At 39.8% G+C, this 12,474-nt stretch overlaps 2 protein-coding genes across 3 annotated transcripts; one reads left to right on the forward strand and one right to left on the reverse strand.

Moving 5' to 3' along the window:
* Positions 1 to 697: 697 nt before the first annotated feature.
* LOC137891697 (uncharacterized) lies at positions 698 to 5,910 on the reverse strand. The gene is made up of 5 exons (XM_068736442.1): positions 5,763 to 5,910; positions 3,078 to 3,440; positions 2,135 to 2,404; positions 1,801 to 1,863; positions 698 to 1,604 (listed from the first exon to the last, which is right to left on the reverse strand). The coding sequence occupies exons 1-5, from the start codon at positions 5,854 to 5,856 to the stop codon at positions 1,492 to 1,494; spliced, it is 903 nt and encodes a 300-aa protein (XP_068592543.1). The 5' UTR covers positions 5,857 to 5,910; the 3' UTR covers positions 698 to 1,491.
* Positions 5,911 to 7,638: 1,728 nt separating this feature from the next.
* Positions 7,639 to 12,253, forward strand: psmc4 (proteasome 26S subunit, ATPase 4). 2 transcript variants are annotated; one of them, XM_068736399.1, is made up of 11 exons: positions 7,639 to 7,706; positions 8,347 to 8,445; positions 8,694 to 8,880; positions 9,446 to 9,592; positions 9,675 to 9,784; positions 9,943 to 10,036; positions 10,254 to 10,421; positions 10,538 to 10,614; positions 10,824 to 10,992; positions 11,525 to 11,580; positions 11,765 to 12,253. In XM_068736399.1, the coding sequence occupies exons 1-11, from the start codon at positions 7,674 to 7,676 to the stop codon at positions 11,876 to 11,878; spliced, it is 1,254 nt and encodes a 417-aa protein (XP_068592500.1). In that variant the 5' UTR covers positions 7,639 to 7,673; the 3' UTR covers positions 11,879 to 12,253. The 2 variants fall into 2 exon arrangements, with proteins under 2 accessions (XP_068592500.1, XP_068592501.1); XM_068736400.1 differs by lacking the exon at positions 7,639 to 7,706 and adding an exon at positions 7,751 to 7,861.
* Positions 12,254 to 12,474: the final 221 nt, after the last annotated feature.

The raw sequence follows: 12,474 nt of genomic DNA on the forward strand, positions 1-12,474 counted from the left end.
ATCAGTCCAGTCTGTGTGTACGTGTGTGTGTGTGTGTGTGTGTGTGTGTGTGTGTGTGTGTGTGTTTGCGCGCTGATCTCTCGTTTTGGCCATTTCATCATGCCAGCAGTGAGGATTACTGTGCTGATTGCTTGCCTGTCCTCGCTTGGACAAATGCATCCTTCCTGTGTGTGTGTGTGTGTGTGTGTGTGTGTGTGTGTGTGTGTGTGTGTGTGTGTGTGACCGTGTGACCTTCCTGTACCTAATTCCACTAACATCCGTTTTCCTTGTTTGAAAATTTGTGGATTAATTTCAATCACAGCAACAAGACATTCTATAAATATCCACTCATGCTTCAGTGATTCTTGTACAAAAATGCAGGTTTGATGCGTCGATAGGCGATACATTTTAACTCAAAGGTGATTTGAGTTTTCTCTTAATTTTAGGCACAGATTTGTCACTTGATTGCTTGATGTTTATGCTTAAAGTTAAGCCAGTGCCATTTTACTGCATTACTGAAACTGTTGCTCAAAACTTTCCCAAGGAAAGGGAACATTTACATTTCTGATGAAAGAGGAACGTGTGGGCAGGGAGTTCACTTTGTTTTCTGATTCAGAGCGAACTGTTCCTGAGAAATCAATCCCCTCACCCACCACCCCAAAAAAACAACAACAAATGACTGAGACTGTACATTTAACAAAAGATCAGTAAACAATAACATAGTCTACAATTTAATATGCCTTTTGATACTCTATTACCTCGCTATGTAATATTATTCACAGTCAGAGTTTACATTGTGAAACAGTAGACAAATAATTATAGGCAGGCCACAGATGTCACACCAGGAATAACCATCATTTGTGAGGTTGTTTCAATCTTGTTTTGCTTCCTTTGATGCATTTTTTCCCCCTCAAAAATGGAACTACCATAATATAATGATTCATTTGACCCTGACGTATCATCACTTGCTGCGTCACAATTCGGTTCAGGGGCTGAAACCGTTTTGTTGACTTAACTGACATTATTTACACCTTGCAGTCCATATCATGTGGTATATTTACAGGTGGCTGATAAACATCTACAGTCTACATGATATTTCCCAACTTTACAGGTTCAAGACGAGTGAAGAAACTACAGTGATGGGGGCAGCGTTCTCTTCAGGCATTTCAACATCTATTCTATGTCAAGATTGTGGATGCATTAATGGTGGAAAAATAATCATCCTTCATCCTTCGCTGCTGTCCATAAATGGTTGGAAAGGCTTCGTTGGATCTTGTGTTAAAATGTGCACTTCCACATCAGATGTTCTGTGAAGCACCATGAAGCGGCTGACTGGTTCATTGTGGATTTGGGGATTCCATGGGCTGGTTGTGTTTTCTGAATGGGGACAGCCATGTTGAACCATTATGATGCATTGGGGCTTTGGCGGGGCTTTGGCGGGTTCTGCCCCTGAATATTTGACTAGATCACCATCGCTAAGCCTTTCCGTTTCAGCCAGATGTTGACAAACTCTCAGCATCTGTACATCAGCAGGGCAGTTACGAGGCTCAGCAGGATGATGATGGGCACCAGGAGGAGAGCCATATACAGGAGCCACGGCTCTGGAAACACCACCACAGCTGGCTCTGAGAAACACAAAACCGCTGACATGAAGCGTAATCCTCCAGAAATTAAAGATTAAAGAGTGCTGGGTTTATTGTAATCATTTCTCCAATTAAAACAAAGCCAACTATCTGCATCGCTAGATTCCACTATGTCCACAAATGCCTTTTTATGAAGTGTGTGAAAATGTTTCCCTGAAGCTGTTTTGGACAGACTCACCCGAGGCAGTTGTCGGAAATGTTAGGGAACAATTTTTTTCAGCATCTCCATCAACTTCAGCCACTAAGGAGAAAAGGTCAAACAAGTGTTGTTGACATAGTGCAGGACTTCGGGCCAATGACGCCTTGAAATTGTCAAGTGCAGCTTGAAGAGAAGAGAAAAGCTTTTCTGCAGATGTGGATAGATAACCGGAAAGATGCTGGAACCACAGCAAAGATGTCAGAGTTCATGTTGTGTGGCAGTCTGCAGGCTGAACATTTACAATAACTGGGTGAGGAGAATGTTTATGGCAGCTTTTGTGTTATTCTATAATCTTCAGTACAGAGATGATTACCAGGCGGACGGTAGTGGAAGACGCTTTTCGTTATCAGATCTCCGTTCAGGTGCAGCTGACACTCGTATTCTCCTTCACTCCTCAGAGGGACGGTCTGGGAGAGGGTGACGTAGGGCAGAGCTGCGCCCGCATCTCCTGGAGCAGAGTCAGCGGATTGGGGTTTGCATCCATTGTGAAAAATGGACAAAACAAATCCGGGATCCGGGGTCACGTTTACTTTGCACCAGAGCAGAGAGTCGTTGTGAGCAGTGAGGTTAAAGATCATGGTGTCTGAAAGAGACGCAGGCAGATACACAGGTGTGTACACGGCTTGTTAAAACACACTCAGAAACACACTCATTTGCATTGAAGGTTCTGTCTACTTTCATGAAATTCTTCTCTAACTTAAAAAAAAATGTTGCCTAGTCACTGCACATTCATATACCATGAAGACTGGTTGTAAGACTGTTGTAATGAATCAGTTGAATGTAACTTTACCAACAGCCAAATTGCGGAACCTGACATAGTCGGATTTTTTTTTTTTCTTCTGTTTCTGATTCACTAGTAATTTAAAGAAACCAGGTTTCTTCAGCAGAAATGTTTCTCCCATCCTGACACAGAAATACCAAAATTGGGTTACAGCAAAAAGCTGACAATAACGTGTAAATCCTCCTTGTCCTGCCTTATAGGCTGTGTCTTTCCAAAAAGATCTGCTAAATCTATCATGTTAGCCCTGAACCTGATTCATAACCCCCAGATTTTACAAATCCTCCTGACAAACCAAAACTTTAGGGTGGGGGGGGACAAAGAAGAATGGAAAGAAACGTAAACAATTCAAGAGGCGCTGGATAATTTACACAATATCATCATAGGCCTATGTGTATTATTTTAAATATCATGGTTATCGTTAATACACCCATTTGAATCCTAATAGGAATAGAAAAATCTAAAACCTTGTATTCACCATAAACCTTCAGTGAAGTTTCATTTCCTTTTCTCCTGAAACTTTTATTCCTCTCCGTGTTAATGGACAGTTTGCACAGGTACTTCCCACTGTCGGCCCACTGGACATTCTTCAGGACCATGGACTTGTTTGAAGTGTTCCGGTTTTTGTCCAGAAGTTCAAAACGACCCTCATGTTTCTCAGAGGGGGACCACATTCTGGGTTTGTCAGTGTTGTCCTGTGTTGAGTACATCCAATACAGAACCGGCAGGGTCACCATTCTCTCATCGTCGGAGATATTGAGAAAGCACGGCATCAGGACGTCATGACCCAGAGCGGTGGCGGTCACAGGAGGCTGGTGGACTGTGACCAGAGAGCGAGTACCTGAAAAACAGAAAGAAAAAACTATGAATGAGCAGTTTCCTGTTAAAAGTAACCATTGCAGTATCTTTCTCCAAACTTCTCAACCTCCATCTCTTTTCTTCTTTTCAAGGTGAGTTGAGCTACGGGCAACGACTGACTGGATACAACCAAAGACCACAATGTTTGTACATGTGAGTTTAAGTTTTCAGTTTAACAGAAAGGTGCAGGAATGAGTCCTAAACCCGGCAATGAGTCAGCATTTATGCACTTCCCTCGTCTCGAAGTCAATGGGTGAAACGCCTGAAATAAAGTCTTTGGTTAGCACGAGTTTAAGAGATTGTAACACTTTGTTCTCTAATTAATTTAATCCGCCAGTAAATCCTCGTGAAATTTGAATCTTTTACGTGTCTTAAAAAAGAAACAAGTTTCTAGCAAGTGGCTAAATGAGACTATTAAACCTGAAGTCATGTGACTGCGGTGTAGTTCTTATAGCCTAATGTTAGCTTTTTACTTCTGGCGATTGCATATCCTCTTCAAGCAGAAAAGTGTTCATTTGTGAAGATTATCTTGCTGAACAAAACATGTCTAGATATCATAAACTTTTGTTTGCCGCAGAGATTATAATCTGCAATAATCCAAAATCAGATTGAAAAATCTGGTTGTCTAGGGAACCAGAGCGATGCTGACTTCCTGGTTGGCCTACAAAAAGATGTCATCCCTCAGCTCTCTATAGGGAAAACTATTTTGGATTTCTGATCATGTGATAGCTGCAGGGTCACCTACATTCTATATTTCAGATTACTGAACGATATTGTCTGTTCAGCTCGTGAGCATTGCACCTTAAATTCACATGTTATGGCTCATTTGGACAAACAGTAACCGTGCCCCGAAATAATGTAGTGTAGAAAAATGTGGACATGGTCTTTAACTTCCGCCATAGATCTCTGAGGGAATGATTTATACCCTTAAATTTGGGGTTTTGCCATTTTTGCAGTTAGTGGATGCATGAAAATAAAAATCTAACTGCAGACAAAAAGATGCACAGCTCAGCAGCAAGAAACCACATGCTACCAAACTTTCTCTCTTTTAGACTCGATACATTATTTGAATGTAAAGAAGAAGTGAAATTAAACTTCTTTTGCTTAAATTGAATAATTGGGGATTTTCCTAGCATTTAAAGTGTCAATATATTGTTCTTGTATCAAGCTGATAGGAGGATATGTGTCTTCTGCTTTCAGTTGTTGAGGCTTCCTTTTTGGTCAGTTACAGCCACACATTTACCAACAACATGTGAAGTAAAAGTTGTCACATGACAAGTTGTTTTCACTTTTTTATTTATGTTGGCCGAGAGTTGCTGCATGATCTTGGAAGATTTTACCAAAATGTTCTAAAGCTTTTAAAAGGAAGGCAAAACTTTTGGATAAAAGAATGAAACAAAGAGATTGAAGGATGTGTTTACACATTCATTAGTGATAACAATTATTTTGGGCATCCTGTCAGTTGAATGTTATAACCGCAACTCCCTCGAATCAATTCAGGCTTTGTACTTTTGTTACATGTCCCCTTCTCTCTTTCTCCTCTACCTTTACACTGTCGAGATATTAATCATGGACATTTTAAAAAGATATTTTAGTGCTACCCACAAGCCTTGTTGACTTAGGCCACAAGACCAAAGATGCTACAATTATTTATTTTTTTACATATCCAATGATGGAGAAGAATCTAGCATGCACAAATATTTGATAAGGTTTAAAACAGATTATTGTCAAAGTCAGATTGCTTTTATCACAGTTTTTAGAAGTTATAACAGAATAACAATTGAAACACAATAACGGGTGCTTGTGAGAGAGGAAAAAAGTAAATTGCCAAATTTATAAACTTTACAGGAGGTTTGAAATGTAACTTGTAAAGACGTGTCTCGGTCCACCAATATAAAGTCAAGTTTTGAGGGTTCTCTCTCCCTGGATTTGTCATGGACCAAATGCAGAACTAAAAACAAGTTTTTGCCTCTGGCTTCTTCATTTAACCTGATGCATGTTGTTGTTTTTGCTACATATCAGAAGAATACACTAGAGCGTGAACATCCGTCAATACCACAGCAAAGAAACCACTAAAGAAGGGTTGAAAATGCCTGAATGAAACCTGATCAGGAAACAACATCAACCGTCTGTCCTTGAGACTGGATTTGAGAAATAAATTGCAATTGGCTGCAAGTAAGCCTGCAAAGCATTTGTGATAAAACACACTGTTTTGAATTGAGTAATGAGTAAAAGGCCTATGATCACGATCACAAACACACATTTGTCATCTATAAATCAAAAATATGTCATTAGAAAACTGTACCTGCGACCATTAAGTAGAAAAATATCCGCTGTGTCCATCCCCATTTCGTCACTACGAGGCTGTAATGCATCTCAGACAAAATGATCTTTAACATGTGTCTCTAGACGGACGACTTTACCTGAGTGCAGACAGATGAAGCACATGAAGGCGCATGTTACACCACTCCCTCAGAGGCTGGAAGATGTTAATATTCTGACACCTTTAAAATGTCACACATAGTCAGCTATAGTATTTTTTAACTTCTGCAAAGAATTTAAATGAATAAAAAAAGGCAGCATATAAAAAATCTACGTTGTTATTTAATTATTTATTTAAAATTACAGATCAAAAATGAAAGCGCAGTAACAGGATGTGGTTCTTTGGTTTAAAGTCAGTTCTTTTTTTCACGTGTATTTTGTTGCATGGAATACACAGTTGACAAAACTATCACGATTCAAGGTCCTGGTATATCTTGTTCTAGAGCTTTCGACTATATCCCATTGTCTTCATTGTCTTCATTGAAGTTTGCTCAATTGTCATGAAACTTTCCTTAACTCTGAGCACTTTAAGGGCTTCTCGTTCATGTTGTCCTAAAAGTTGAGGTTTTAATCTTTACCTTGGAAACAGCAGTCAGCCAAAAAAAAAAAGTCCACTCAAGATCCACTTTCTTGCAAGCAAATAAGTACAGATTATTGCGTTGACAAGACCTACGTAGATAGTTGGATATTGATGGCAATGGGGCCGATCTATTCAAATAAATTCGATATTTATATACTTTAATTATTATAAAATGGATTAGTTATGTGTCATGGTCAAGAATGCATTTTCAAACTCAACAAGAGTGAGAAATTACTTCTGACTTTTATTGTTGTCTAGCACAGCTCACTTTATCTTGTTTCTCAACAGACAAACGTGTAGGCTTATATGTGTGTACTTTTTCCATGCGTTCTCCCACACAAGAGGAAAGATATAGTTCTAGTGCAATCATCTATTTTTTGATATTCACCAAGATTTTTTTTTTTTCAGTTGAGCCCTAAATGGAAACCACCGTGGTGCATGAAATATGCCTCTTGTTTTTTTTTTCACACAGCGATTGCAGAGGTGTGAAGACCACCAACTCTGCAACAGGAGATGACATCTTTCTGCACACCCACTTGTCAGTGAACTTCAGGACTGTGTTACGCCTGCACACGTTTCTAACCCATTTTTCTGCACACCTACTTATCAGAATGTGTTACACCTGCATGTGGTGAAGTTGTGTAAAAGAAAAACGGTTTAAAAGAACTCTCTATTTTCATGTAAATCATGAGAATCGTATGCCATTCTATATTATTTATCATTTATTCTATTCATTTTATAATCCTTAAAAGGTGGGAACATGTGTCTCATCTGGGACTGGGACCTACAACAATAGTAATATGAACAGTTTATGCCAATTTAGTCTGACAGGATGTGCTGTGAATATTTATTGCCATATACTTTTCCACATAACAAGGAAGAAACATGGCAAGAGAACAGAATAAATATTAAAATAGAAAAAAACGTAAAAAGTCAGGAAACATAAATAAAGAATTCTAACAATAGTCTAATAATAATTAAGATGATACATAATAAGTACAAGTTAAAGTACAAGTACAAGTTAAAATGAGAAAGCTGTACATTACAAACTCAATTTGTATCCAAAATCCGAAAAACAGAAACATACACTTAATAATTGTTAAGTTTATGTTTCTGTTTTTTAAGACCAATTGCGATGTTATAAGTATTCTAAATTTTCTGACCATCACTTAAGCACAATAATTATTTTTGTGCATATTCACCATTATGTAGAAAACCAGTATTTGTCTGTAACCCAGAGATGAACTCCATTACCCATAAAACCCCTCTGCCAACGTATTGCGTCATAACGTCAGACGGTAGGCATATTTCAACATGGAGGACATCGTAGCTGTGGAAAAGAGCCCGGTATGAATTAGTGAGATTGTTTCCTGTTTTTTCTCTTAAAAATTGACAGAGTTTCTGTGGTAGGCCTTTGAGAATTTGAGTGTTTGAGTATTGCTGTCCTCCGGCGTTTGTCGCAGTATTTCACTATTTTATAAGCTCGTTAACGCAGCCGAAAGGTAAACCTGCCAATTCATTCTCTATTCGGTTTAACGTTAGTTGCTCTGTCACGCAAGTTAGCTGCTAGCGTTAGCTACTAGTGTTAGCCTGCTGTTTGTTGAGCTGGAGCACATTGATTGGCTTACGATGACGATGGATTTATAAAGCTATATATAATAAAGATTGATGTGAGATTATGTTAATATTATTCGGCTTTAAATAGTCTTTTTTTTTTGCTTTTACAAGCAGTTTAAGTAAGCTAGCTGGTAACGAGCTAACGGGAACGTTAGCTAAGCTACTGTTTGTCTTTGCTAGGTGCAAGCTAATAACCGAGCATACAGTTGTTGTCTATCGGCGAGATGCTGTAATGTAGTCTGTCACCGTACCATGAATATATATTATCTGTTCGTTTGGGTGAAATAGAGTACAAGCTCTTCGTTGATGTCTGATGTTAAATATAATATAGAAACATTTTATGTTAAAGTGATGCTTTCACCATTCACAGGACGAGATGCCTGCAATACTGACCTCCAGACCTCAGACAGGTCTTTCTTTCCTGGCACCAGAACCAGAAGATCTTGAGGACCTCTACAGCAGATACAAGGTCTGATACCTGTTAATACATTTGTGTTATGTGACTACTTTATATATTAAAGGCTGCCTCACAGAAGGAAATCAGATAGAATGTGGAGCGTTCAGCATGACCAGTTTTTTTTTTGTGTTAGTGGTTGAACTATTCATCTTCACACACATGTTACCAACGTTGGTCAATAATCTCCAGCCAGCAGATGTGTGGCGCTTTCATCTCCAGCAGGCTCTCACCCTTCTTTCCTTTTTGTTGTGTGTTTGCAGAAGCTGCAGCAGGAGCTGGAGTTCCTGGAGGTGCAGGAGGAGTACATCAAAGATGAACAGAAGAACCTAAAGAAAGAGTTCCTCCACGCCCAGGAGGAGGTGAAGAGGATACAGAGCATCCCACTTGTCATTGGCCAGTTCCTGGAAGCTGTTGACCAGAACACTGCCATTGTCGGCTCCACTACAGGTAACATTAAAAAGAATATATATTCTGCCAACATGGACAGCTGTGCACATAAACAGTGACAACAAATCTATGTATAATAAGACCTATGATACATTTTAAGAGGACATTTCAGATTCCTTGTATCATAGCATTTAAATGGTCTAATTCGCACTCAAAAACACTGAAAAATAATCAGTTTCCTGTTGTGTGTTGTCCTTTTCACAGATTTTGAAATTTTGTTCACAAGTTAATGTCGAGCTTAATATTAAGGGGGTACTTTTTGTACTGAATTAACAATTCAATTCTTACTAGCATCAAGAGATAAATGGATAATAAAATAGTGCGTTAAAAGCACAAAAAGAGTGACTGAAAATAGATTGTAAAACAGAAAATGCAGATAATTAAAAATGAATGAAACGGCAAATGATGCATTCATGCTGTGTATTTGAATGCTTTATCGTGTTCTTTCAGAGTCTTGAGAGACAACCTAGAAGAGATGTACTGTGTGCCGTCAAATTTGAATTATTCAGTGTGAAGTACATGTTCTAAATCTGTAATGAGTTCTGTTCCCTTGTTCTGCTCTCAGGGTCCAACTACTATGTGCGCATCCTGAGCACCATCGACAGAGAGCTGCTGAAGCCCAACGCCTCGGTGGCTTTACACAAGCACAGCAACGCTCTGGTGGATGTGCTCCCTCCTGAAGCTGACAGCAGCATCATGATGCTGACGTCAGGTAAAGCACTCGCAGCGAAAATTGTTGACACTGTTTGAATCGCAAAGATAACTTTTCCTTTTCGCTGTGCTTCTGCTCCCAGACCAAAAGCCAGATGTGATGTATGCTGACATTGGTGGTATGGACATTCAGAAGCAGGAAGTTCGAGAAGCGGTTGAGCTGCCACTGACACACTTTGAGCTCTACAAACAGGTCAGCTCTTCTAGAGAAATTACAAATGTTTTTACATGGACAACAAATGCTTTTCAGGGATTTTACAATCGCACTCGTGAAATAACACAAATTTGCTCTAATAGAAATATTGAAAACCTGCCCTAGATACATATTAACTGGTCTATTTCCTTTCTCAGATTGGCATTGACCCACCCAGGGGTGTCCTTATGTACGGACCTCCAGGTTGTGGCAAGACCATGTTGGCCAAGGCTGTGGCCCACCACACTACAGGTAAGTCCTCCATATGAGAGACCTTCATGTGTTAATGTACTGACATATCTTGTTTTAGTTCAAAGTAGACAAAAAGCCAATTCCCCCTTAATGTTTACATAAAACACATATGTCATTATTTAGAACAACAACGGCTGTATTTTATTTATGGAATATTGATAAGGAGTGTCCACAGTGGATAGAAGCCATAATCTTTGTCCAATCGCTCTGTCCCCAGCGGCGTTCATCCGTGTGGTGGGTTCTGAGTTTGTTCAGAAGTATTTGGGTGAAGGCCCTCGTATGGTGCGTGATGTCTTCCGGCTGGCAAAGGAAAATGCTCCGGCCATCATCTTCATCGATGAGATCGACGCCATCGCCACGAAGCGTTTTGATGCTCAGACTGGAGGTATGAACATGTGTGATATTCATGTATACAAACCAAAGTATTGTTTGTAAATGCATCAACATGGTAAAAAAAAAAAATGTTCCGTCTGACCTTGTTTTTTTTCTCTTTTTCTGCAGCTGATAGGGAGGTGCAGAGGATCTTACTTGAGCTACTTAATCAAATGGACGGCTTTGACCAGAACGTCAATGTCAAGGTGAGCTTACTCCACCTGTCAGAGAAAGCTCTTGATGGAGTTTGAGCTTCATTCGCTATTCATCTCGCAAGCACCCAAAATGGTTTATGTTGTCAATCTTCAAAACCTTAAATGGACTTTTGCGTTCAAGGAAATGCAGCACAGTCTTGCACAGAAATAGCCTTCAGCCTGAATGTTCCCATCATGCTGGCATTTGAACCCCCTCTTAGGTGATCATGGCCACCAACAGAGCAGACACGCTGGACCCGGCCCTGCTGCGTCCTGGTCGTCTGGACAGAAAGATTGAGTTCCCTCTGCCCGACCGCCGGCAGAAACGTCTCGTTTTCTCCACAATCACCAGTAAAATGAACCTCTCCGAGGAGGTCGACCTGGAGGACTGTATCCTTTATGTTCAATAACGCGTTGAAGTGGTGTTTACATTCATGTGTGTGTGTGTGTGTGTGTGTGTGTGTGTGTGTGTGTGTGTGTGTGTGTGTGTGTGTGTGTGTGTGTGTGTGTGTGTGTGTGTGTGTGTGTGTGTGTGTGTGCGCACAGTGCTGGGTGGTACATGTGTTAGGCTAGTACTAATCCAGTCTATTTGGGTCGATAGTTATTTAGCTCATGATGGGAAGTTGGCTAAATGTCTGGGATGCTAGAATTGCGTATCGTTACCGATGTAAACCTTACGACACAGTGGAGCTTGTGTTGAAATAAAACCAGTTTATTCAGTACAAAATGGTAAATTTAACAATTTTGAATATTAATAGAACAAAATGTAATATCATAGTCGGTTGGTTACTAGATGTACGAATCTAACTTTATAATGCTTATCTTCCAGTCATAGGAGAGTGGACACTATCTAATCTTTATCTCAGCTCTGACGTTCTGCTTGCATTGACGTATTGTTCAGTTGTCCTTAACTGATGTACAGATGTGGCCAGACCAGACAAGATCTCTGGAGCTGATATCAACTCCATCTGCCAGGAGGTGAGCTAGAGCTTTAATTATCTGTTGAGTTACTCTCAACCCTTTTTAATTTATTTTTCTCGGAGCCGTGCAAAATGAAAAGGAATGGGGACGGGGGAAGAAAAAAAAACCTCTTTTACTTTGTGTATAGAATCCATAAATATATGTATATATTTATATTTGATTTGTTCCTCTGCTGTCTCAGGCTGGCATGTTGGCAGTGCGTGAGAACAGGTACATCGTCCTGGCCAAAGACTTCGAAAAAGCTTACAAGACCGTCATCAAAAAGGACGAGCAGGAGCACGAGTTCTACAAGTAGAGAGGAAAAAAAATACATCTTGGGGGGAACACAAAACCGGTGTCCAGACACACAAGTTTGTTATTGATTTACGTCTGTGTGTCTCTATCTACAGTGTGTCTTTTGTGGATTTGCAGTCCTTGACATTGACATTGATATTTGGACTAAATTTCCCCACTGCAGCAACAAGGCCTAATGTCAGATTAGACCTGTCAGCCTTGAGAAGACACACTACTATGTGAAGGAGTGCGTTTTGTACAGCCACTCTACTGGTTCCTAACGATATCTGGCCCTGACTGTAGCTAGGATAGAACATTTGTATCTATATGTACTCGCTTAAGAACACGTTACATACAAAAATATCCATTAAAGATGTTTTCAATAATACAAAGTAAATGGTGGTTGTTTTTCTGCCTTGAAATGTATCTTTTAATAGAAGATTACCTCGGCTGTAGTCTACCATTGCTTGATCTTTTATCACTGTTCAATAGTGGTGCTATGTTTCCTGCTGGCAACATTTTGTCAAAGGCAACGACTCCAACACTGTTGCCAAAGTAGATGGTAAATGTTGCTCTTAAGGGTGGAGTTAAGGAATTGGACAAATTCTATGTGAATAA

The sequence above is a fragment of the Cebidichthys violaceus genome, unplaced genomic scaffold (genome assembly GCF_023349555.1).
Source record: "Cebidichthys violaceus isolate CVI_PGR_0920_01 unplaced genomic scaffold, fCebVio1.0.p SCAF_7, whole genome shotgun sequence".
Taxonomy (NCBI): domain Eukaryota; kingdom Metazoa; phylum Chordata; class Actinopteri; order Perciformes; family Stichaeidae; genus Cebidichthys; species Cebidichthys violaceus.

Coding starts and splice junctions, on each gene's coding strand:
- psmc4 (XM_068736399.1), top strand. CDS start 7,674: ATGGAGGACATCGTAGCTGTGGAAAAGAGCCCG. Junction 10,037..10,253: donor TGTGGCCCACCACACTACAG/GTAAGTCCTCCA, acceptor CTCTGTCCCCAG/CGGCGTTCATCCGTGTGGTG. Junction 10,615..10,823: donor ACCAGAACGTCAATGTCAAG/GTGAGCTTACTC, acceptor ACCCCCTCTTAG/GTGATCATGGCCACCAACAG.
- LOC137891697 (XM_068736442.1), bottom strand. CDS start 5,856: ATGTTAAAGATCATTTTGTCTGAGATGCATTACAGCCTCGTAGTGACG. Junction 3,441..5,762: donor TTTCTACTTAATGGTCGCAG/GTACAGTTTTCT, acceptor TCTGTTTTTCAG/GTACTCGCTCTCTGGTCACA. Junction 2,405..3,077: donor AACTTCACTGAAGGTTTATG/GTGAATACAAGG, acceptor CGTCTCTTTCAG/ACACCATGATCTTTAACCTC.